This window comes from Gopherus evgoodei, chromosome 9, assembly GCF_007399415.2.
Source record: "Gopherus evgoodei ecotype Sinaloan lineage chromosome 9, rGopEvg1_v1.p, whole genome shotgun sequence".
In the NCBI taxonomy this organism is placed as follows: domain Eukaryota; kingdom Metazoa; phylum Chordata; order Testudines; family Testudinidae; genus Gopherus; species Gopherus evgoodei.
Window position 1 is genome coordinate 90174840 of NC_044330.1, and position 23586 is coordinate 90198425.

Below are 23586 nucleotides of genomic sequence, written 5' to 3' on the forward strand. Positions count from 1 at the left end.
ACCAAGTGACGGAAACATCCATCAGCTAATCTTACAACAGGTTGTTGTGTTAATACATTCAGTAATTAAGACAGAGATAGCATGTCCTTCCGTGCAGGATATAACTTCTCTTTTCATACTCTTTCTGGTTACGCTTTCTGGCAGTGCTTAATAATGCTATTGGACAACTTTCTCAGATCACTGCAGTGAACCGTATTTATTCCTAATACCAATTAGAGCTGGGCTGAACTGTTTGACAAACCCTGGGTATCTTCAAGCCTGGGGTTATCCATAAGACTGTAGTCAGGTTAGAGGATGCACAATCTATATTTCTCACTAATCTAAAGTCTGATCTACACAAGTTTTTTGTATTGTAAATTTACAGATATAAGCTCTTTTGATATAAATACCTTTATACTGGTATAACTGCTTCCACACTACAGGATCACACAGATTTACCTATATCAATTTCTAAAACCAGTGTAGTTAAATCAGTAACAAAAACTATGTGTAAACCAGCAATAGGTGCTATCTGGGATGCCTTTACAGATTTCGCTCTATACAGCAATACAACCAGGAATGCTGGAATAGTCTAGGTTGCTAGTTGGGACAGATAAAATTTAAAAAGATGCAAGAATTTGTTTGAGGAAAGAGTAGATAGGGAAAATATTCCACTTAACAACTGGCCATATTAAAGGTGAGATTCTGGTGCTATTTAAATCAATAGCAAAGCAAAGTAACTGATACCTTAATGTTAAGCTATATGTGAACAATGAGCATGACATAATATTCATGATAAAAGAAAATATATTGAAGAATTACATAAGAATCTGGATTTAATATTAGCACTCACCTCTTGTCCTGTGGCAATGTCTATTGCTGTATAAACAGTGCCCGATGCCCTAGAAAAAACAGCAGCCAAGAAGTGAAGAGATGTCCAGTGCCTTTGAGCAAAGTTAAATGCATGCACCATATCTCTGCCTAAGATGTTTACAAAATACATTTATTCAGCCACACAGTACTGAGCTGTGTACAATAAGCCACCGCACCATGCAAAAGGATGCAAGATAAAATCCCAAGCTCAGCACCTGAGTGAAAGGAGCACCCTGAGTCATTTGTTGTGACTAGACTGGCCAAAAAAAAAAAAAAGCATTTTTTTCTATGAAAAATGCTTTTTATTGTTTTTCCCTTTTTTTTTAAATGCAAAACTAAAACATGTTCAGGGCTTTTTTTTTCTTCCCAAACCCAAATTATTTTACACATCCAAATTATGACAAAAATTAAAAATTTTCATTTACTTCTGTTTTGTTATTGCAGGAAATAAGATACATCTCCCAACCAGTTCTACCTGTGCCCCCTCCAGATGATTTAGGGGTACACTTTATAGGCTTCAGAGGGAGCTGTGCTCAGTTCTCCTTTCCTAGGAGTGCTCTGGGGACTCTGGCAGTGGAGGATAAGAAAGCAGGCAAAAATTTGGGAAAAGGATTCCCGTTGTAGATCTTCCAGGAGTCACAAACTGAGGATTATCACTGCCTGAGATGCCGTTAGTTTACTACCCAAAGATTACAGCCTACAGTGTGTTTGCTTGTAGGCTTTCTACAGAGACACTGTTTGGTTTCTTTAGTCTTAAAGCAACAAGCAATCCTTGACAATATCTCAGTTTTCCTAAAGGTTTATCTTAACATTGATGAAAAACATCTAGGAGAGATTCAAATATGGTTGAGCTGAGCTACTTATGTTTTTTTCCTAGCTTCTTGGATGAAGCACTGCAAAGTTTATTTCCTGTTCTCAACATCCCATTTTCTATGAGCTCTCTTCTGGTTTTTCAACATTGCACAGGTTTCCAGATATTTTAAATGTTTTCCTCAGAGCCAGAGCTTGCTGATCTTCACAACATGGATGGATGGTTTAGGAAGCCTGAGGTTCTTCTTGAGGCAGAGATTTTCTGAGGCCTCGGGCTGGCCCTGAGTTAACTTGCTATATTGCGCTAAGTGATTTTTAATCGTATACATGCATTTAGAGATTATGTTAATTTTATTTGTAAAATTCTGCTAGGTGAGAAGTCCTAGACTCCTAAAAATGAATACAAATAAATAAATAAGAAGCCCCAGATTCCTAAGCACATCAAGTCACTTGGCAGCTTCCTATTTTAGGGTGTCAGACACTTGAATCCTTCATCACCCTTATATTCACGTTTCATTTTCAAAGCAGATCTGGAGTCTGTCATAGAGCCACCAGAAAATAAAACGACACACTGATCGGCATATGCAGATTAGACAGTCTGTTTTTTCCCCATCTGTTCACGATTAAGAAAGATTCTTTCCCTACAGTGTTGTGGATGACTAGAATTGGGAAGAGGTAATACACAGAGTAAACCACCGAATGGGTTATGTCAAGGGGCCATGGTAACATTTGTTAACACGCTTGGAGCCTAACACCTGAATTAAAGCATTGGTTTTCAAACTGTGATCGTCTAGAGATTCTTTCCCGCTTGTCTGCAGAAGTGGATGGACCAGAATGGAAATTCTGGGAAGGGAAGCTGGAACATTTACTTACTCTGAGTGAAAACCAGCTAATTTCAATTGAAACCAGTTAGTGTTGCCCAGCATTACATGACCTTCACATTAGTTCTGTTCACCTGGAAGCTGAAATATTTCCATAGCATTTTAATTTGCCAGGCTCACTCTTTTGTGCACCATAGACTCACTGCCTGTATTGGAAACAATGTTATCATTTGGCACGCTATGCATTCCTTTAATATAAATGCAAATGCATTTTTCTATGATTAATTGTGGAGATTAATCCAATTTGTTTTCATAAAAATCCAACAGTTTATTCAGGGTTGCTAATACCGAGCTGTACCTCCTTAGCTCACTCCTGTTAGGGTTTATTTAAAAAGGCTATTTGAATTAGGATGCTTTTTTGTAGGCTCCAGGCTATCTGCTAAGAATTTAGATAGGAACCAGACACTGATTTGAGCCAGTGTAGCCTTCTCTATCAAGCAGCCGTAACCTATGTTTCCTAGGTATCTTGAAATGTCCTCAATCCTAAACCAAGGACAACCCCCTACCCCCGAAAAAAAAGAAAAGATTCAGTTCTGAAGCTCACCTATCTCCGAGTGCGACTCTGCTGACTAACGTACACTGTTTACTAGCCATATGGAGCACTGCTGAGTGATTGCCCATCCAATTCACTTTTCCTTATATCCAAAGCTCCTCTTCAACTGAAGTGTGCCGGGTAACCATGTCTTCCCCTCTAGTCTCCAGTCTCCTTATTAACAGCTACTGAAAGATCTAACCACTCATTTCCTATTCTATTTCTATCTTCAATATCATATTAACTGATTATTTGTAATAAATGCCAGGAAATCAGCTCAATAAGCTGTGTCATCTTCATTAACATTAACTAAATACATAAACACCCACATCATCTCATTTACTATGTCCCCTCCTGTAAATAAGCACATCAGCTCCTTGTCTCACTTGAAAAGCAAAGCCTGAGTGGACAGCATCCTCAGAACAGACTTCACTTCCCACGTACTTCAGCTCTCTTTTGGGATCTGTATTCAGTGCAAGGTAAAGGAGCATTTACAATTCCCTTTGCCAGACTTGTGAAATACGTGGAATGAAACTTTGATATCAAAGCGGTCAAAATATATTTTCATCTTGGCTATAAGAATAAACTTCTGTCCTGTCCTCATAAAACCAAAGAAGTTGTTTTTGTACGCCTTTTCTTTAAATGCAAACACTGCTCTGCATTTGTAAGTCCTTAATCTGAGTCATTATGTATTTTTCACATTTTAAAAAAAGATGGGAGTGTCTCAAAAAAGTTTCTTTCAGGGAAGCCTGCAATGATTCAGACGCTAATCCAAAATTCTGTGGCTACAAAATCAAACAGGAATTCTTAAGAAAGTTGACAGTGATGCTGATAGTTAAGGCTGCTCAATATTTTTCATTATAAGACCCTGTTTCCAGGTGCTTATAACTTTGCCAACTTCAATCATTTGGGATGAAATTTTCCATGCGGGATGTTGGTCTCACGCTACTTTTTTTTTAAGCTTCAGCTAAAAAATTGTTTTGAAAGTTCAGCCATTTCCAAGAATGTTATTTTGCCTGTTAAAAAAAATTCCTACAGCTGTTTCATTGAGAAGCTTTAGTAAGTTCATGTTTGAAAGTAGGGACTTGAAATTTGGTGGAAGAAAGTAGGTTACCCTAGTGTCAAGAGTGCATTTTGCTGTCCTTCTGACATTGGATGAGGCAGGGTAAGTTGTGAAAAAGAAGTGTGAGATCATTTAATTAAATACTATCATAATGCAAATGCACATGCAACCTTAATTGTGTTATTTCCTAACTTTTAAAAGCTTGACTTTATATATATATATATATATATATATATATATATATATATATATATATATATATATATATATATATGAAGTTAACAAGAGATCAAAATGGTTCTGGTCTATTTCAAGTTGAATTTTGGGCAATAATTCCAGACAGTTCTTATTTTATCTAAACTTCTTTGCACGTTCATATTTTGGAACAAAATGTTTGCCATCAAAATAAGTTATTTTGGTAATAGCAACATTTATGTGCCTTGCAGTTCCCTGACAACCACTACACTCATCACTATCTATAGTTCTAGGGTAAAGTGATCTGCTTAAAGGAAGAATGTGTTTGCTACAGTCTTAACATTGTTCTTTAGTGTCTCGACAGAAAAAGAAATGCAGAGAGAAGGAGTTTGTTTCTACAGATACATAGACCTTCCTTGTGTCCATTGCTTGCTGTTTTCAGCAAAACTTTCCACTTAGAGGCAAGGTCATGGTGTGTGTGTGTCTATCTCCCCTCCTCCCTCCCTCCCCAAATTCACATAATCCCAACTGAAGAAACAGCCTCTTAATTTCTTTGATAAAATTGCTGTCTAATACACTGGAGTACAGCATGTTAAATTTAGATTTTCTGTGAAGTTTTGCATAAAAGTGAATAACACATAATGCTCCTATTCTAGACGCTCAAAGTAAGAACATTGTTAGAATAATGGCTACTAAAGCTATACCTGCTTCTAAACTCTTGGAAAGATATTTGCTTCTACAATGATAATACATTGTTTAATATACAACCCAGGCAAAAAATCTTATGGTTTCTCATAAGATTTCAAGATGGTTACCAGAAATCCAAATACTTTAATTCTTCTGTAAAGAATATTTTGTGGCTCTGGTAAATAACTTGCAGTAACACATGATATAAGTGTTTGTTTATCTCATCACAGGACTGCAATTATCTCATCTTTGTAATGCACAGCTCTAGTGAGAATATGCCTCGTGCTTAATCTACATGTGATTAGATTTGTGATTTCACAGGTCAGAGAATTTCCACAAAAACAGTACCATAAAGAGGCACCACAATAAGCATAGGACAGAAGTTCATTGAATTAAGAACTCAAGAAGTTAAAGAGACTAATTTCTCACTACTTACATACATGCGGTTTGACCCTGTTTACAAGATTTACATTCTAAAATGTATATTTATGGACATTAGAAAATACTCACGTTGGGACTTAAGATGATCAGAAAGTTCCTATCTAAACCCATTTAGAGCACCCTGTAAGGTGGACTGCGGCTTTGTTATATTATTGGTCATATTACATTTTATTTCTCGTTTAACTCTAACTAGCAATTTGACGTTGTACAATCAGAATAAAGATGTAGTTGTATCTATTTTAAGTGATACAAGGTAAATGAAAGTAATGAAAGCTGACATTATTTGAAATTGTCTTCCTATAACTGCCCTTTCAAACTAGAGTCTTTTTATTATAAATCTAAAAGAAAAAGCAATGCGAGCTTGAAAAGACATGGTCTCTTCTTGTTCTGCATATACCAGTTCCAAGTCAACCAGAAGTTACAGAAAATTCAAATCCAATAATATATACAATGCACAATGATACTTGCTAACCTTAGTACCCTTAATTCAGTGATAGTTATTGCTGGTAACCTGAAGGCCCAATTCTGCTCTTACATGATGTAAATCAGGAGTAACTCCACTGAAAACAATGGAATTACAATGTTGCATAACTGGCTGTGATGGAGAAGAGAATCAGACCCTATCTGTAGTCAGCGTTAGTATTTAAAATGCACGTCACACACCGCACAATTTCAAAATTACCTTGTTCTTACTAGTCTGATAAAGTATACATGGGATTCCATTCTTGGTAAATGCCTAACACTTTGAAGACACCATGTTTCTGATTACTAGCAAATGCTGTCTCTTATGGCTAGCTATTGAGGATTCTGTGCATCAGAATGGATTGCACTTCTGTATGCATCCTTTTCATTATATATGCTGGGAAACAAAAGCTATTTAGCCTCTGAGTTTTGTTCTCAAATTACATGATTTTAAACCTGACTCCTGAAATATTCTCTTTAACCACTAAATGATTTTTGACTAATGTCATTTTGAGCTGTACAATAACACCCATCAGATAAAATGATAAACGGCATTTTTTATGCAATAAAGTACAAGGTAAACTTCTGTTTCTCTAGTAGGCCCATGTAATTCTTGGTCATATCAAAATTGGCTTCTTCCATGAAGGCAGGTGAGCCACACCACACAGGTGAGGGATGACAAGTTTGCCATGTACCAGTAACTTATGCAATCAAGCCAGCCATCATGAAAATTTCTTTGATGACTCCTCTTGGCCGCAGGAAAACACTGATCAATGTGGAGAGAACAAGTACAATCAAAACAAATATTCTGAATGTATAAATAACTTCCTTGACTTCAATAAGGTAATGCCAGCAAAATATCTGGTGCATATTTATACATATAACTCCAACTGTACCTACCCTTGACCAATTTTTTCAAATCGTGTATATTTCTTCTTAGGGTCACCAACACTCACAATGCTTCCTGAAAGAAAAAAGAACAAGGAAGCTCTCTTGAAAATGAGTATTATATCTTCAATGACAACCTGTGGCAAGTCAAAAATCCACCATTACTGCCTGGCATTATTGCCATTACGTGCAGTTTAGATTCAGCATGATACTACTAGAGCACAGGGATTAGAAATAAGAGTATCAGTTTAATAATTCAGCTGGCATCTACTTTTTTTTAAATCCACTGATGAGTATGTTTGCCTCTGGAGCTGGAAAGAAAACTAAGAACACGAACTGTGGAGAAGAGCTCACGTAACACTCAGACATGAGTTAACGAATAAATGAGTTTGCAAATGAGTTTGTATGCTTAAATGTTAACGAGCGCTAGCATAACAATGCTAATTTCATCAGAACTAGCTAGTCTCTTTATGATTCCGCAGCGGGGTTCATACTTTCATACACTGAACCCAACTTTGTTTTTGGACTCAACTTTTATAAACAGTTGCCATGTAGAGACTGGGAAGAAAATTTCCTGGAGTGACTCTCCACTAGCCCTTCCTTGGTTTGCCTTCTTAAAAAAACAACAGTTAACAGCAAATAATTAATCACAGGCTTTTGACAATCTTTACTGTGTAGGCTTCACTGTGAAAGAGATCGAATTCATTTATAGAAGAGCAACACTCTTGTCTTCAGTCTGACTTTGATCAGTAACAAACATTTTACTCGATACTTAGAGTGTACACACATGCTAATCTCACTACATGAAACGGCATTTTAAATGGATTAGAAGAGCAGCAGTGTTCTTCAGACTGTAGCTTTTACCTTCTTTAAAAAGTTATCTACTTAATAAGGTGCTGGTACTTTTATAAATAAATTGATCTCAACAACAAGCTATGGTGGATGGAGTGCTGCCCTCTACTGAATAATTATTGCAACAATGGGCATTGATTGAAAGGCTTTGCATGTAATATTCAGAAAGTTGCAAATGAATTAAGGGTGGGATTTTCAAAAGTGTGTGATTTAGGAGCACAAGTCCCATTGAAAACAAAAATGCTAATAATTTGGTAGTTTCTTGCTTGGCCAGAGGTGTAAATGGGCTGAATCAGGTGCAAATAAATAGGGCAGTATTTGGGAAAGCGTGTGTAAGCAGAATCTGAATGAGCTCTCGCCTGACATCTAGTGGTGAGCTGTGGAAAAGGACTTCAGGAGCTGATCTTATTTGCATGGGCACACTCACCCTGCCTAGGTGCTCAGCATGATGGGACTGCTTGCCCAAATGATCACTTGTGGCTGGTGTAGTTCCCTAGTCTCCTTGCTATGCTTGTGTGAATCGAGGGTAGCAGAACTGTACCTGGCATATGCCGATTGAGGGACTTACCCTCAGCTGAACAGCACCTGCTAGGCAGGGGACATGGGTTCAAAAACGCGATGTGCTAAGAGAGGGTGGGGACTGGTATTTATATCTGTTAGTGTGGGTCCAGTTAAAGGGTCCTAGATACTATTTGCCCCCCCCCCTTTCCATGGTATAATAAAGGAGCTAATTTAGACTCAATTGAGGGTCATGTTACATGCTGCAGAGCTGAAATCACTGATATCTAGATCTAAGTATCAGACCTACATTGGAACAGTGTCTCTGTCGCAAGAGACTGCCCAGTGTGTACAAGCAATGAGGCTCCTCCACTAACAGCTGAGAGCTGTGTTACGTGGTGGGCCCTGAAGACATCTTGGCAATTGGACAACTGTGTGGCTGGTGGAGAGGCTCAGCAAGTGGGCAACTGGTGGAGAGATGCAGCCAGTAGAGAGGCTGGAGAAGAGGTGTGGCTGGCATAGAGGCACGGTGAGTGGGTGGCTGGCAGAGAGGCGTGTGAGCGGTCAGCAGGGTGGCTGGCCAAGAGGGCCAGAGCAGAGCCCCACAGAGAGGTGTGACAATTGGCGGTAGGGCGGTGAGCAAGTGCTCGAAGCAGCAGAGCATGTAAGGTGCCTCCTTACCCACCCCTTCCACCCAGGGTGGGAAGTGAACTCTGCAGATGAACCTCTGAACTCTGGGGAAGCACTAGCCCAGGACAGCAACTGTGAGTGGAGTGCAGAGGAGGGACGGGCACGTTAAAGGGACCTTTGGATTGCTGGACTTAAGAACCTGACAAGAAAAGGACACTGCCCAGCTTACTTGGGAGTGAGTCTTTTACTCATGGTTTATGTTTATAAACCCTAGTTGTGGTGTTCTCCCAAATTAACGCTGAGTTTCTTCCCTCCTTTTATTAAAAGTTTTTGCTACACTCAAGACTCTGTGCTTACGAGAGGGGAAGTATTGCCTCTTAGAAGTGCCCACGGGGTGCTGTGTAATTGTCCCAGGTCACTGGGTGGGGGCTCGAGCCGGTTTTGTGTTGTATTGGCGAAAAGGAACCCCTAGATACTGAACCTGACCCTCGTTGCTACTGTTCCACCTGGCAGACGGGTTACATGTGCTTAAATTGAGCAATGAAGCCACAATCTTATAAACCCAAATAATACAAAATTAATGTTACTTGTTCGAGTCCATTTTCCTAGATAAAACATAAAAACTGATGAAAAAGTAAAAACTAAAGATTTAACGGCAGGGTAAATAGCTACTAAAAATTTAATGTACAGTGTATACTACTAAAATATGTTGAGAAGATTATTCCTTGACTGAGAAAAAAATGTCTGGAATGTGATGATTTTGTGCACATATCTGGAAATTTACACTTCTCTCTGTCTCACACACACACGTGTTTGCCTGTAATTCCAAATTATGGACATCTAGTAGAGCTGCTAGTAATTGTAAGTAAGTCTCTTTCTCTCTCCTGTCTGCGGTATTATTATGGCACTCAGTGCTCTGGTATCTAATGCTGATGGGCGTCTGATTGACTCCTCTCTGGCCATTGCAGTGGGAAACACAGATACTGTCTGGTGCACCCTTTAGTAAAAGAATCCTGCTGGTCAAGGAAAGTTCCCTAATGGGGAGCTGTCAGGAACGAGGATGTGATGTGGCACATGCTATACTACTCCCCCAACCACAAGCATCATGATCCGCCAGCCAGCATTTGCTACTGATCCCAGGATATGTTCTTGCTGGCTGGAGGTGCAGCAACCGGCTCCCACCTCATCCTATAAGAGTGCAGCGCAAGGTATTCTAACTGTATTTTCAGATTCCACGTCAAACATTTATTGAGCTCAGCATTTCAGGGACCTTGCTAGTTAACTAGTTTACACTTAGGTGGAAAAGTGATAATCCCCACTCACTGACAAATGATTGATAAATGGAAGAGAAATGGCCTCTCTTCAAGTGTGTCATGGGTTTGCTCAAAGCAAACTTCAAACAGAATGACAGCACTGAAATGCTATTGATTCCAGTCCATTTATGCTCTGTGAAGTTGGTAGAGTGATTATATAGAGCCACTAACCAACCCTTTCCCACAGATTGAGAGAACTGCAATAAATGTGTTTAAAATAAAAATAATAAAATTGACATCCAGAAAGGAGAAATGAAATGATTAGATTTTAAAGTAATTAAATACTTCCCGTGATAGAGCAATGATTTCTGAGGAATATAAAAACAATTTCTCTGCATTGCTCTTTCAGTTGTAGACACACAATCACAACACTTTACTGTCCCCTTTAACCAGAGACTTTTTTTTAGCAGGGACAAAATATATTACGAAAGTTTGTTATTTTAAGAAATAGTAGTGTCCCAATGACAGTCGCTTGGTATTACCCATAATTAGAATGAAGGGCATTTTAGGCATAAAGGGAACTCACTTACACAAAAATGCTTCATGATGAGTTGAGATTCATTATAGCAAAGAGGAGCTATATAGCAAGAGTTACTTCTTCACCTTGGGAATAATGATATGCTCTCCGGATCCTCTGCAGTGGCGAGGGACACCGGCTTCTGGGGCAGGGTACACCTTCATTTTCATTTGGTAGATGATGCAGCAAGATGAGCCAAACTCTGTTTTACTCCACAGGAGGGACAGTTGCACAGAGACTTACTTCTCCTGCATGGAGCAGCAGCAAATGCTCTTTAGCCTGGTCCATGCCACAAAAAATACCTGTTGCTGACAACAGATGCAGCTGGATTGATAATGAACACTGTTTAGCGCCAATCAGAGCCTAGAATAAACTGTGTTCAGCATCCCTGCAGAAAGTGTACTTAAAACCTGCGGTCTGCAAGGTAGTAACTGCTGCATTCCAAGGGGAGTTCCGCTGTGGAACTCTATTAGAGCAGTGACGCATCCTATAAGAGTGAGCTTCCTGATAGGAGTAGAAATCCACTGAAATGAATAATGAAAGACGGGAGTTTTACTATATTCCATCTTGCTGCAAAGAGAATTTCACTACAAAATGACTGGTAACTTATAGATAGGGATTGGTATGCGTCTCTACAGAATTGTATCCAGAATCACTCTAGGGCTGTACTGAATACTACTAAATCTGTGTCTGTATTGACAGCAATAGTGTACCCATCAAGAGGACTTTCCGGGAGCTCACTCAGAGATGTAACAAGACACTGGTTTCCTGCTACAAGAGATCAGAGAAGGAAGAGACTAACAAATACATTTAGGTCAAAATTTTCAGAAATAGCACTGATGTTGGGCATCTCAACTTTCAGGTGCCTAATTTTGAAAATTACTTCAGTAAAATTAGTTACAGTTTCTCCTCTCTTCTTCCTTTTACACCAGTGCAAATCAGAGTAATTCCATTGAAGTCAACATTACACTGTTGTAAGACCCCAATTCAGGATAGCACCCCCTAACACAGGTCAGCACTTAAGCATGTGGCTAACTTTAAACTTACAGTGAAGAATATGCATAACTGCTGTCCTGAACACAGATGGACTTAAGCGCATGCTTAAGTGCTTTCTCAAATCAAGGTCTAAACCAGGCATATATGAACGCACAAGCAGGACATTTATGTTTTACAATTATAATGGAAAATATTAACAATTTCGTTGTAGACAGAATTTCATTTTATCCCATCTCAATACTAGAGCATTTACTCCCCAGTAAAATATGTGATGAAAGCAATCACAAATGGGGAGGGGATAGCTTAGTGGTTTAAGCATTGGCCTGTTAAAACCAGGGTTGTAAGTACAATCCTTGAGGGGGCCATTTAGGGATCTGGGACAAAAATCTGTCTGGGGATTGGTCCTGCTTTGATTTGAGCAGGGGGTTGGACTAGATGACCTCCTGAGGTCCCTTCTAAGCCTGAGAGTCTATGATATTTCACACAAAAGATAATTAAACTAATTTGAAGGCTAGGGTTTCTTTCTAAAATCTCCATGTCACATATTTGCTCGAGGCAGACCTTCAAAGACCTTGCTCATGTGGATATCAGATTCCAGAGCTAGCAAAAGGAGATCAGGTGGTCGTAATGCTTCAAAGAAATAAATGGAAATAAATCCAGGGCTCAGTTCTAAGCTGAGAAACATGGGCAATTATAGCTGTACATCTTGAATAATCCATTGCTGCAGGTATGCATGCCTCATGAAACTAGCAGTGTGCCTGGGGATCTCATGTTAGAAGCATGCCTCAGCTATGTAGCCTCAGCTAAAGTAGCCATTATGAGTTAATATGAAAGAGGGTAACTACCTGCACTAGAAAATATCTACTAACTCACTTCATTGTCTCCTGAGCACTACTTCTTTGAGATCCAACTCTTAATAAATCTACCGTAGAATCACAGCAATATAGGACCTGAAGGGACCTCAATAGGTCATCTAATCCAGTCCCCTGTGCTCAAGGCAGGACTAAATAATAACTAAACACTCCTGACAAGTGTTTGTTTGTCTAACCTGTTCTTAAAAGCCTCCAATGATGAAGATACCACAACCTTTCTGGGCAATTTGTTTCAGTGCTCAACTGTCAGTTTTTCCTAATGTCCAACCTAAACCTCCCTTGCTGTAATTTAAGCCCATTGCTTCTTGTCCTATCCTGAGAGGTTAACAAGAACAATTCTTCACCCTCTATCAATCTACCAGTCAATCTGCAAAAGGCACATTGTCACTGAAAACTCTACAGTGGTGTTTGGGTTCACACTTCTAAGGGGTAAGCATTAGGATTCATATCAGATTGTAAAGATTTTTGTTAGTTAATACTAGCAGTGATGTACAAGAGACACTTTGAGCACAGGTAAAGCATTAACATTTGCCTGGTCAGTGAAGAATCACGCTCTCTGCTGTGCCGAGGTGGCTGTTATACAGAGCCTATTATAAAAGTGTTCCATTACAGATTATCTCAAACTTTTATTCATTTTAAGGACACATTTTTCTCAATTCAGAATGTTGTTGACTTCAGAATCAAATTTAAAATGTTAAAAAAAAAAAAAAAGATCTAGAACTCTCCACTCAAATTATTTATCAACTAGTTAGAGCTTGGGACAGACTGAAATGGCCTGTTCTTGGAATCTGAGTATCTGTCTGCTGAGAGAGAAGCAACGATCAGTCATTTTGCTTAGAAGCTGGAGTAAATCTCTTTTGCTCTAGACTTACCAGGATTTGGAGCACATCCCTGGACCATGACCAATTTTTTTTTTGGCGTAGCTCACAGGTAGACTCATTACAGAATTATTTGGTTATGAATTAATTGTGACAAAGTCTCATGTACATACTACAATGAATGCATTGATGGTTAACTACTGAAAGATGCTTGCAGAGATGTAACGTAATCAGTTCTCAATGATTTTTAATCAGCATCTGATTACCCCAGATTACTGGCACCAGCTTCTTTTTATACACTTTTAATGAGTGAAGCTAAAAAGTAAAACTTAACTGAGTATAGTATAAAGACAGATTTCCATTATAGGCATTTTTTTCAGGGTTTTATAACTTCCATTGTTTTTTATCTATCTTGATTTGATAACAGACACGTCAAAGCATTTGAACACCAAACCCAGCTCCAGCACCCTTTAAAATGCATCTTGTCCTGCAAGAATGGAGCATCTTTATAAAAAGGGACTTAGCCTTTTAAAAGGATCACAACTTTCAGGGCATGAGATTCCTGGAAGGGAGGAGGAATTTTAATGGGGTTAGACTATGTCTATGAATTACATGGTGACTGTAGTAATACCATATTTTGTTGAGATCCCAACAGAATTTACAAGCTGAGTAGAAACAGGCTGAGATGATGCCTAGTTGGAAGAACTCCAAGGAATACTTAGATGCTACAGGAAGTAGTAGTGGGTATTCCATGAGCAGCACTGTAATGTAGACCCCTGCAACCTGAAGGCACCCAGATACAAGTCTCAGGTCAGGTCGAGTATGAAAACAACACTCTTTGGCTCAGGTCAGGATATTTTTAACATCTGCATGTACAGACTTCAATTTTCTGATGCCCTTGTCCAACTTCTTATTTTTGCCTCTCTTCTCCTCCCTACTGCCCTCCCTCCCCTTTCCCAGTCTCCTCCCCACCATTCCCGTGCTCCTCTCTCCTTCCACCCTTCTTTCTTTAGTCTCGCTCCTCTCCCTTCCCCACACCCTGTCTAAGCCTCTGGCCAGTGGCCCATAGCTCTCCGAGCAAAACTAACACTCTACAAGTGTCCGGCATGAAAACAAGTCAACACTCTTGGGCTTGAGTTGAGTTCTGGTCAGGCTTTAATACTAGGCCTGAGCAGACTCTCAGTGTAGTGCTGCTCTGTATCAACAGCTGAAGCTTTCCACCCCAGAGGCTGCTGCATTTCAATGGTTGGTGCCTTGTATAGGTAGTTTTAGTTACTGGACCAAATTCAGCCTTGGTATATATAAATGCCAGAGAGCACAGAACTGTAATGAAGATACAGTCATAAGGATCTCCCTTCTGTACCACTAAGTCTGCAATCTGAGTTTAATAAAGGTTTATATGAAATCACAACAGAAACAATGGCTTGTAAATATGAGTATTTACATACTAAGGGCTAAACTATAGCTTAATGAACTTAGCCATGCTGGGGTGGGAGGAGAGGAGGTTCATGGCCAAAACAGCAGTAATTGGCGGCATTCTGCCACTGCAGACCCAAAACATACATAGTATCTCCAGGGGAGGGGATGCTCACCAGAAGCACTTACTACTACCGTAGAAGAGGTATAATACGTGTTTTCTGCTCAGCCCAATGGACACCTGTTGGCGACTCAGTAAACCAGGGGTTACTAGGCAACAGCGTTCAGCTTATCCAGAAATGTTCTCCCTCTCTCTCTCTTTCTGCTGCACATTAGAAAGTACACGCAGGCAAATCACAGCTGCCCACTGAGAAGGAAGGGATTCCCTCCAACTCTGTTTCCTGTCCATCGAGCACAATCGCTGGGTGTACAAGAAAGCCCAAGTGCCCCAGTGACACTAAAATAAGGACATTCCTTCTGCACGCATACAGGAGGGACACATTTAGACAATGCTTTATAAAACAAGAGGTAAGGACAGGACACTTACTCAATTTCTCTAGGATCTCTTCATCCGTCATCTTGGATTTTTTTCGTTGCCGGTCTGTGTTTCTGTACAAAGTGCTGGTGTTTGAGTTCTCGGGCTGAGGGGTTGTAGCCTCTTTAACTAGTGCTGGTGCAGCAACAGGTTCAATTACAGACCGGGTGTAGATCTGCAACAGAAAATTATTTTGGGGTCAGAAAGGTGGCTATGGAGATGGATCCCCATGAGATTTTATCTCACATATGAATTTTTATAGGGACTCTGCCAACTTAAGTGTCATACTGGAAAAAAACAAAAACAAATTATGTTCCTTTACTTATTATCACCAATGGCAACTTACATTAAGGTGTTTGTTTCTTTTGTGCATTTCTCAAAACAGGGACAATGAAAACCAATGAAGTTAGTTTTATCCTTATTTATAGTCAGTTTCATATTTAGGTTCTTGGTGCTACAATTTTGTATTTCAAACCCTGGAGGGGAACATTTACTTGCTTATAGTCTGATTAAGCTCTGAAGGGTGACTGTAAAAATGACATTGTGAGGCTCTGTGTCTCAGTGATTCAAATTCTCTGCTAACACATACAGCCTGGGAACAGAGAGTCAAGTTGGGCTCTTTCTGACCTGGGCTCAAACTCCAGGCAAGAAGCGCTGGGAGAGCAAGAAGACAGACACTTGGGGAAGAGAAGCTGTGCCAAGTTTGGTACCAGGGTGAAAGAACGAAACTTCAAAAAGAGAACAGATACTCAAGGAGGAGAGGCTAGGCCCATATGAAACTGGGATGAAGACAGTGTGTCTGAATTCTATTTTGAAATACTCTGTGCAGGGTTTAATAAGTTGGACTCCCAGCAGAGGAAATGTGGACATTTTAAGGGGAAACTGAGGCTGGCCTCTGCAGAGCCATGCTTGGCTAGTAGGGGGCACGACAGGGAAGGCGCATCTCTTGACAATCAGTAATAAAAAGATTTTTGGAACTCAGTTAAAATTGCTGCTGAAGATGCATGAAGCAGAGGTGTATCCAGCTCATCCTCCAAAGCAGTGGCGGGCAACCTGCGGCCCGTCAGGGTAATCTGCTGGCGGGCCGCATGTGGCCCATGGGCCTCAAGTTGCCCACGACTGCTCCAGAGTCTGTGATGGCCCTGTAGAACAAACAGGAGTAATTAGTTACAAAAATTTATTTTAGGTCAGTTAAATCAGAACATCTCCTGCAGAGCAGTACCCAGCACTAGCTCTGTGCCTTTGCGATAGACCTTCTATAAATTATTTCTGTTGCACAAGGGCTAAATTCAGAAATCCTTACTCAAGCAAAACTCTCAGGCATTTCAAGGGAGTTTCCAAAGAAAAAATTGAGGAAGGAATTTTATATTTGTCCAAATCCTTTAGGATTTGATCATCGGTTCTTTCCACTCATTAATCTAAATAATCTTACTATTGTAATAGAGCAAATTAAATGTAAATGCAAGACAGCTACTGCTATTCAGAAAGCTGTTCGCTTTTCTTTAAGAAGAAGAAAATCATCTAAAGAAAGGTAATGACATGTAGACATTATTATTTTGCTTCTGGAGCCATTTTGGTCTCATGCTACAAACAACAACAGCTCTGGAGAAGCTAGTCTATCAGATTGGATCTTGGAATCCCTAAAAGTATGTACTGACCTCACAGATCACAGCTCTAAAGGAAATATTAGTCTATCTAGTCCACACGCTAGGAGTTGAAGTAAGAACATAGAAGGGTTTTGGTCTTGATGGTAGTAGTTTCCACAAAAACTCAGTAGCAGCCATGATGCAAATATTACGAAAGCCAACGTCTGCTCAACTGAATCACAATGATCAGGTTAGATTCAGCAGGACTGGATATGGCTGATTTGGGGTGGTCTGTATTTTCATCCTCTAAAGACTGCATTTAAACATGACAGATCCCACCGTTATAATAAAAGGCCTTATTATTTTCATGATGGGGACCACATCTTAATAGAGTCACTATCCTGCGGAATTCCCTCCTTCAATTTGTGATCTCGCAGATCACTTCTCCCATTCACAACTGTGTATCATCCCTGTAGTAACTACAGCAATTGCGTGCATAGAATAGCATCATTAGGAAAACATTTATATATTTTATCTGTCTTTAATATGACAAATACTTTGTCCTGTTAGAAGACAAGGAATTGCATTGTCTACATCTGCTCTGCATTTCATCTCCCCATCACATCTGTTCAGTCTCTCTCTCTCTCTCAGCAAGGAAGGAAGCAGGAGAGCTAGCACTATCACAAGCCTTCTCTCCACTGACCGTGGCTAAGTCCACGTTTATATATATGTATTTTAAGTAACATAGTATTACATATACACAAACACAATATAAAAACTGAACTCAGAGTTTCACAATACCTATTGGCATAATGGGAAAAGCTCAGGATTACATGAAAAGCCTCAAATCAGAATCTCCTGGCTTCTGTAGGTTCATGCGAATTAAAAGCTGAAGTCAGGATTCTAACACTGAGTCTTCACCCAAAAGAGACTCTATACACTTCCCTATTATAACAGATACATTTCTCAATTATACCATACAATGACACCAGTAACCAAAGCTGCTAGTGAACTTACTGATTTTGTATGCTCAGGTCGTGGTGCAATAATAGGTGGAGGTTCATTGTCGTCTTCTTCTTCTTCATCATCTTCATCCTCTTCTTCTGAAACTGGGGGAGCTAAAGGGGGTTCTGAAGCAGTTTTTGTGCTCTGTGGATAAAAGGCAGTAGCATAGCTGATTGTTCACTTATTCTTTAAAGACAGCATGGGAGTCTTGTTAATAATGTACAGCATTAATCTACTCAGACATAGCAGAGAATTTTACATTTATATATAGTTGTAGAAACCTCAGTTATTAGTTGCATATGGTGCATTCTTTTTTTATGATTACAAATATATGTAGTGTTTGGTTAATTCATTTTGGTGTTTTTCATCTGTCTCTTATTTATTCATGGCCAGTCTTGGTACGGTACTAGCATTTGGGCTAGTGAATTGTATCCTATGCTGCATTATTAGAGGAATTAAGTTAAATAAAGGCAAATAAATCATTCATTTACATACTTAATGAAAGACTAATTCAACTGAGAACAATACCTGAATAGATGCAGGAGTTAGAAAATCACCTCTAGTTCATAGTGTATTGCTTTGGTAACATGTTTGCAGAAATGGTAACAGTTAATTAAGCTAACAAGTCTACCAGTTAGACTAATTAATGCATTTCAAATCTCAAAGGATCCTTCCTTGAGTCTAACAGGAAATTCTGTATTATAGAGAAAAGCAATTCTTTTTTTTTATTATTATTTTACCCTGCAGAATATTATTTTTTCCTGTTTAGATGCTTTTCACATTTATCTTCATCTAATGCTTAATGCTTAGTATTTCTGCTCTTTGCCAGGTTTCAGTGAATCAGTGTATAAAGTTAATGGGGCTGCAACTACCACAAGCCCAGCTACTATACCTAAAATGTGGACTAATGACTCGAATTGCCAGAAGAAGAATAAACTGGGGGAAAAAGGTCCAATCAAACATTTACCAAACGGTGAAAGGAATGTTATAGGGGGGTTAAGAGAAGGAACACAAAGAATAACATGGTTATCAAAGCAGAATCTTAAGCTGACTGGGGACACTTGTTCTAAATAATCAGGTCTCTCACATAACCTGTGAGATGGCCACTTCTCTTCAGTACAATATCTGGTATCAATGTTAGAAGGGACAGAAATAATTGTATGGATCATCCAGTCTAAACCCCTATAGTTTGCAGAACAGTTCACTACACCATTCCTACCACTGCCTTAATTAATTTGTCCTTAAATATATATACAGTGATACTGCATCTCCCTTGAGAATCTATTTCACTGCACAACTGATTTTACTGAAAATGGTGACCTGTAAAAGAAGTTACTAAAGTGTCAAAACTTTAGAATTATAAGCTGCATAACCCAGCTACCATGTCAGAGGAGCATTCACCATATTCTATATGATATCATGCAACTTTCCCAGAGCTTGGAGCTGTCTTAGTGTAGGTGGTAAAGAGTATATATTATTCTGTAGCATATCACATGACTGTAAGGTTTCCTGTTTAATATTAATATTTTACACACTTACACATTTTTGAAAAAAAAATCATGCAATAAAAGAATCTCACTTCTATGATGCCAGAACACAACAAACCATTTCCATACCCTAGAAGGGTTCCATGGATGATGTGACAACACTAGAATTGTGAAGCTAAACTATATACAATACCAGACTTGTATTACTGGGTGAAATTCAGTTAGTAGGAGCTGAATGATTTCTCTGTACTGCAATAGAGCTCCCACCTTTCCTTTTATTAAAGATTCCTGTTGAATCTCTTGAATAGGCTATTGTCGTGGAAGAGCTTGTATCTTGCTACTTGTTATATCCCACAGGATGAGATACAGTGATAGTTCCTAAGGACGCCATAACCACTGGTAGGAACCACTTTGAAGGCCATACTGATTATATTCCTATGTGACTGCAGTATTCGTCCAGAAATTTATTTTATTATGGATAATGGATCTGGCTTTAGTTAAAAACCTTAACTGTGAAATTGAGTCACTGAATTTAAAATAAAGGCCAAATTCCTAATTAATGATTGATATTTAATGCAATAATGTTAATACTGATAAACTCAGTCAATATTAATATGGAGGTCATAAATATATCTCTGGGATTTCCACAGTAATTCAGCATTAGTTATAATGGAGCAATGTTTAAAACATTCTTACAAATTCTTTCCATGAGTTTTGAATAATTTCTAACCTTACTTATGTTCAGTCATATATCTAATTAAATCACAGAAGTACAAAAGCAAAAAAATTTAGTAGAGATTTTATTTTAAGATGGAAAAAACTACACTAAAGTGTAGTTAGAGAGCCTGGAATAACACACTGTACTAAAGAATATAAATCATAAAGGGCTGGGAACAGTAAGCAATTCCTCGTCAAGAAACCCAGGCGTTAATCTGTCTGTCAGGTATTAAACAGAAAATTAAAAATAGCCAGTGGAATCTAAATACCACTGCTGCAAAGCTGTTGTGTCTGACTTCTTTCAGCAGAGGAGACTAATATTCTGAATACCAGAAAATTCAGAGTTTATGGCTTACTCCACCACACTTACCCAAACACCATAAATGAAATCGCTGTTATTTTTTTACACTCACCGAAGGATGGGCTGCTATGTATCCATGGGCGCTCTTATCTGAAAGGTGCAAAGGAAGATTAGCTAGATACTTTTCATAACGAAGCTTGTTCTGAGGAATCCAGCAAAACAAGTTCATCCAAAACTTGCCAGATTTCATTCACAACACTCCTTTGGCAAAACCAGTTACTTTATAAAGATGACAGGAAGATGGTGGAAAGATTTGGGCTATTTCTTTACTACAATGTCTACATTTTACTTTAGTGTCTGTTTTCCATGTTTCACTCTACCCCTCTCATTTGGGATAGTAAAGGGAAGTGGTCCAGCATACATCCTTCACCAATAGAGAAGGTAGTTTGAAGTCAGGCTTACAATAAAGTCACTTGCATAAAAAGATTGCAAATACATGCATTTTTCTTTCTAGTGGGGTCAAAACCTTCCTATAGAAAAGGTTCAGTATAACCCCCTTCATATTGTTCTATTATTATGAAGCCATAATAGCAACTCCATAAGCACGTAAGTCAGTTTTCCTTCTAAAGCGGATCACCATCCCTCTAGCTTTTGCAAACACACACACATGCACAAAACTCCTACAAGCCTGAAATTTTGCATGTTTGATAACTTATCCCAGAGTTAATTGTTATTTTAGTGGGGGTAAATTTAAGGTTAGTCAGGCAATCAATTTTTGAATTACGGGTCTCAAATGCGCCATCAGGTTCAAGGAAGTCACTGTCTCCACTGGCACTGATGGCGGCATTTTTATTAGCTCTATCAGATGAACAACTTCAGGTCAAGAAAGTTACAGATGTTGCTCACACGCTGCTGGGTTTGAACGCCACGTTAGCAGAAATAATAGCTATGTCTTTACAAACTTAATTGTATCACAACATTTTCGTGCAGGAATCAGCTCAATAATTAGGAGAGCCATGATACAGAAAAGAACACATCATTACTGAAGCCATACACACTCTACTCAGTCTGAAGCCTCAGCTTCCTTGGTAGGCATGATTTATTATCAGGCAACAGGGTTCCTTTAGCTAACAAGGAAAAAAAAACCCAACTGAAAAAAATATAAACTAAAATTGAGAATTATTCTCCTTGAAAACATTTTCTCAATGCTGCTTAGTGACTTTGCAGAATGTACAGAAAACCTAGAAAAAGTAACAGCAAGGTCACATTTGGAGGCTTCCAAATTATGGCGCCTCAGTTGCAATGAAATCCCCAGAATGAAGATGCTGTAGCCTCTAGAAGTACCTCCTTCTCTTTGATCCTTCATCCAGATTCCTAGGAAGACTCCATGACAGCAGAAATGTTGTATACATTTCATATATTTATGCATAGCACCCACCTCCTGAGCAGATCGCCAGTTATTTGTGGCTTCAGAATGAAAGAGGCAGTGACTGTTTCACTCTATCCTCTTATTTAATTTTCAAAACAAAGTAACAAACAAAAAAACAAGATTATCCAATTGCTCTTCCACATTTGCAACTGCATCTTTGGGAGGAAGCAGCATTCAACTCCAGGAGATTAGATCTTTCCTTGTCACTGGAATGTCGTTCTGGTCACTTCTTGGCACTTCAAAGACACTTGTTTTACTTTTGAAGCAGTTTGGCTTTCAGTTTCTTGCACAGCGTGGCTTCAACTTACCTCCTGAAGTAAAGCTCATGTATTTCTGGTTGTTAACTGTCTCTTTGGAATCGTAGAATTTGAGAACATCTAAAACAGCTTGTGGATTCTTCTTTTGCTCTAGTTTCGTTATATTGGAGGTCTGTAACAGCCTGGCCCACTGCTCTGGAATTCCCTGTGGATGCCAAGTAGAAAGAATGCTGATTTAGGAAATTCAGCAGCCACAGTCAGCATAGTTCCTTACCAAGAATCCCATGCTACCTGTAAGATTACTTTCAGAAACTTTAATTGATGCCTTACATTTAAAATAAGAAACTGACACAGTAGATGTAATCATTCTCTTCTCTATCAAAATACAGAGCTAAAAAGAGGATCCAACTTTTAAAAAAGAAAAGAAAGTTATGACTGACAGGAAAAAACGTGCATGAAACTCATCTTTAAATCAGCTCTGCTCTTCCATGGAATAATGAGTTAAGGCTTAGCTTGTTTTCCTGGTGATTAAGTGCAGACATAACAAGACTACTCTCTATTTGTGGACAACACAGTGTATTTTAGGAGCTTTACACTGGATTTTCAATGCTTAATAATGGAAATATATAGTTGCTGTTCTAATTAAAAGATAAACCCCCTCCCTGATAATCTCAAATAAATGTATGTCTAGATCAGGGGAATATTGCTTCTAATTTGGAGAAGGGGGCAACAATTTGGATTGAAATGTAAAGAATCTAACACTGAGTTGTAACACAGCTGCTGCTGCTAAGGAAGTCTCTTTTCAGCACCCTTAGCTCTCTATGCTTGTTATTAACAATTTATAGAAAGTAGGAACTCAGAAAACAGGCTGCAAGTGCCAAAGCCTAGCATGAGTTTTCAATCATCTTAGGAGGTAGGGTGTCATTTGGAAATTGATCCAATCTCGGAAAGCTGCAAATTTGCATTGGAATATTATTATTGACAAATTGCTTTAAACATCCAGTATAATTTCCTAAGTTTCAGAACCTACAATTTTCCCCTTTTACCACACAGCCAACATGTAGCAGCGAATTAGAGGAGCTACTGAATACAGACTATACCTGAGTTGCATCTAAGCATAACCTTGGTGCCACCCCGCTTTAGATATACATTTTACATGGCTTCTGCCTACGAAGTTCTCTGCAAATCAATGTGTGACATGGGCCTCCAGAGTTTGGGATTAATGACAAAAATGTGGGATAAGCCAAGCAACAAATCTACTGCACACACATGAACCTGCTGCTGCAGTGCTATGACATCTCAAAGAAGCACTTTGATGCAAGCTTCTTTTGGGCCTGTGACGCACCTCTGGGAGCTTCCCTGTGCACATCTGTGAGCCATAGAGATCTGGCTGTAATGGACGTAAATAAAGAAAGAAAAGAAAGTTAAAACAGAATGTGGGACAACTTAGAAGGTGGGAAGGAGGTGAAACCAATGGGCCGAAATGGGGAAAATCCCATTTAAAGTGGGAGAATTATGAGGTAAATACCAAATAGATTAGGTGCTG

The 23586-nt window shown here is 39.0% G+C and overlaps 1 protein-coding gene across 3 annotated transcripts in view; it reads right to left on the reverse strand.

Moving 5' to 3' along the window:
* PAK3 (p21 (RAC1) activated kinase 3) overlaps nucleotides 1–23586 on the reverse strand; it is a 193251-nt gene that overhangs the window by 13567 nt on the left and 156098 nt on the right. For 2 of the 3 annotated variants that reach the window (XM_030576247.1, XM_030576246.1), the window contains 7 exons: nucleotides 23386–23430; nucleotides 22092–22245; nucleotides 20467–20504; nucleotides 17862–17993; nucleotides 15271–15433; nucleotides 6824–6887; nucleotides 833–881 (listed from right to left, as the gene is read on the reverse strand). In XM_030576247.1, the coding sequence (XP_030432107.1) occupies nucleotides 833–881; nucleotides 6824–6887; nucleotides 15271–15433; nucleotides 17862–17993; nucleotides 20467–20504; nucleotides 22092–22245; nucleotides 23386–23430 (645 nt within the window). The remainder of the gene's footprint in view (nucleotides 1–832; nucleotides 882–6823; nucleotides 6888–15270; nucleotides 15434–17861; nucleotides 17994–20466; nucleotides 20505–22091; nucleotides 22246–23385; nucleotides 23431–23586) is intronic. The other variant, XM_030576249.1, reaches the window with a different exon arrangement.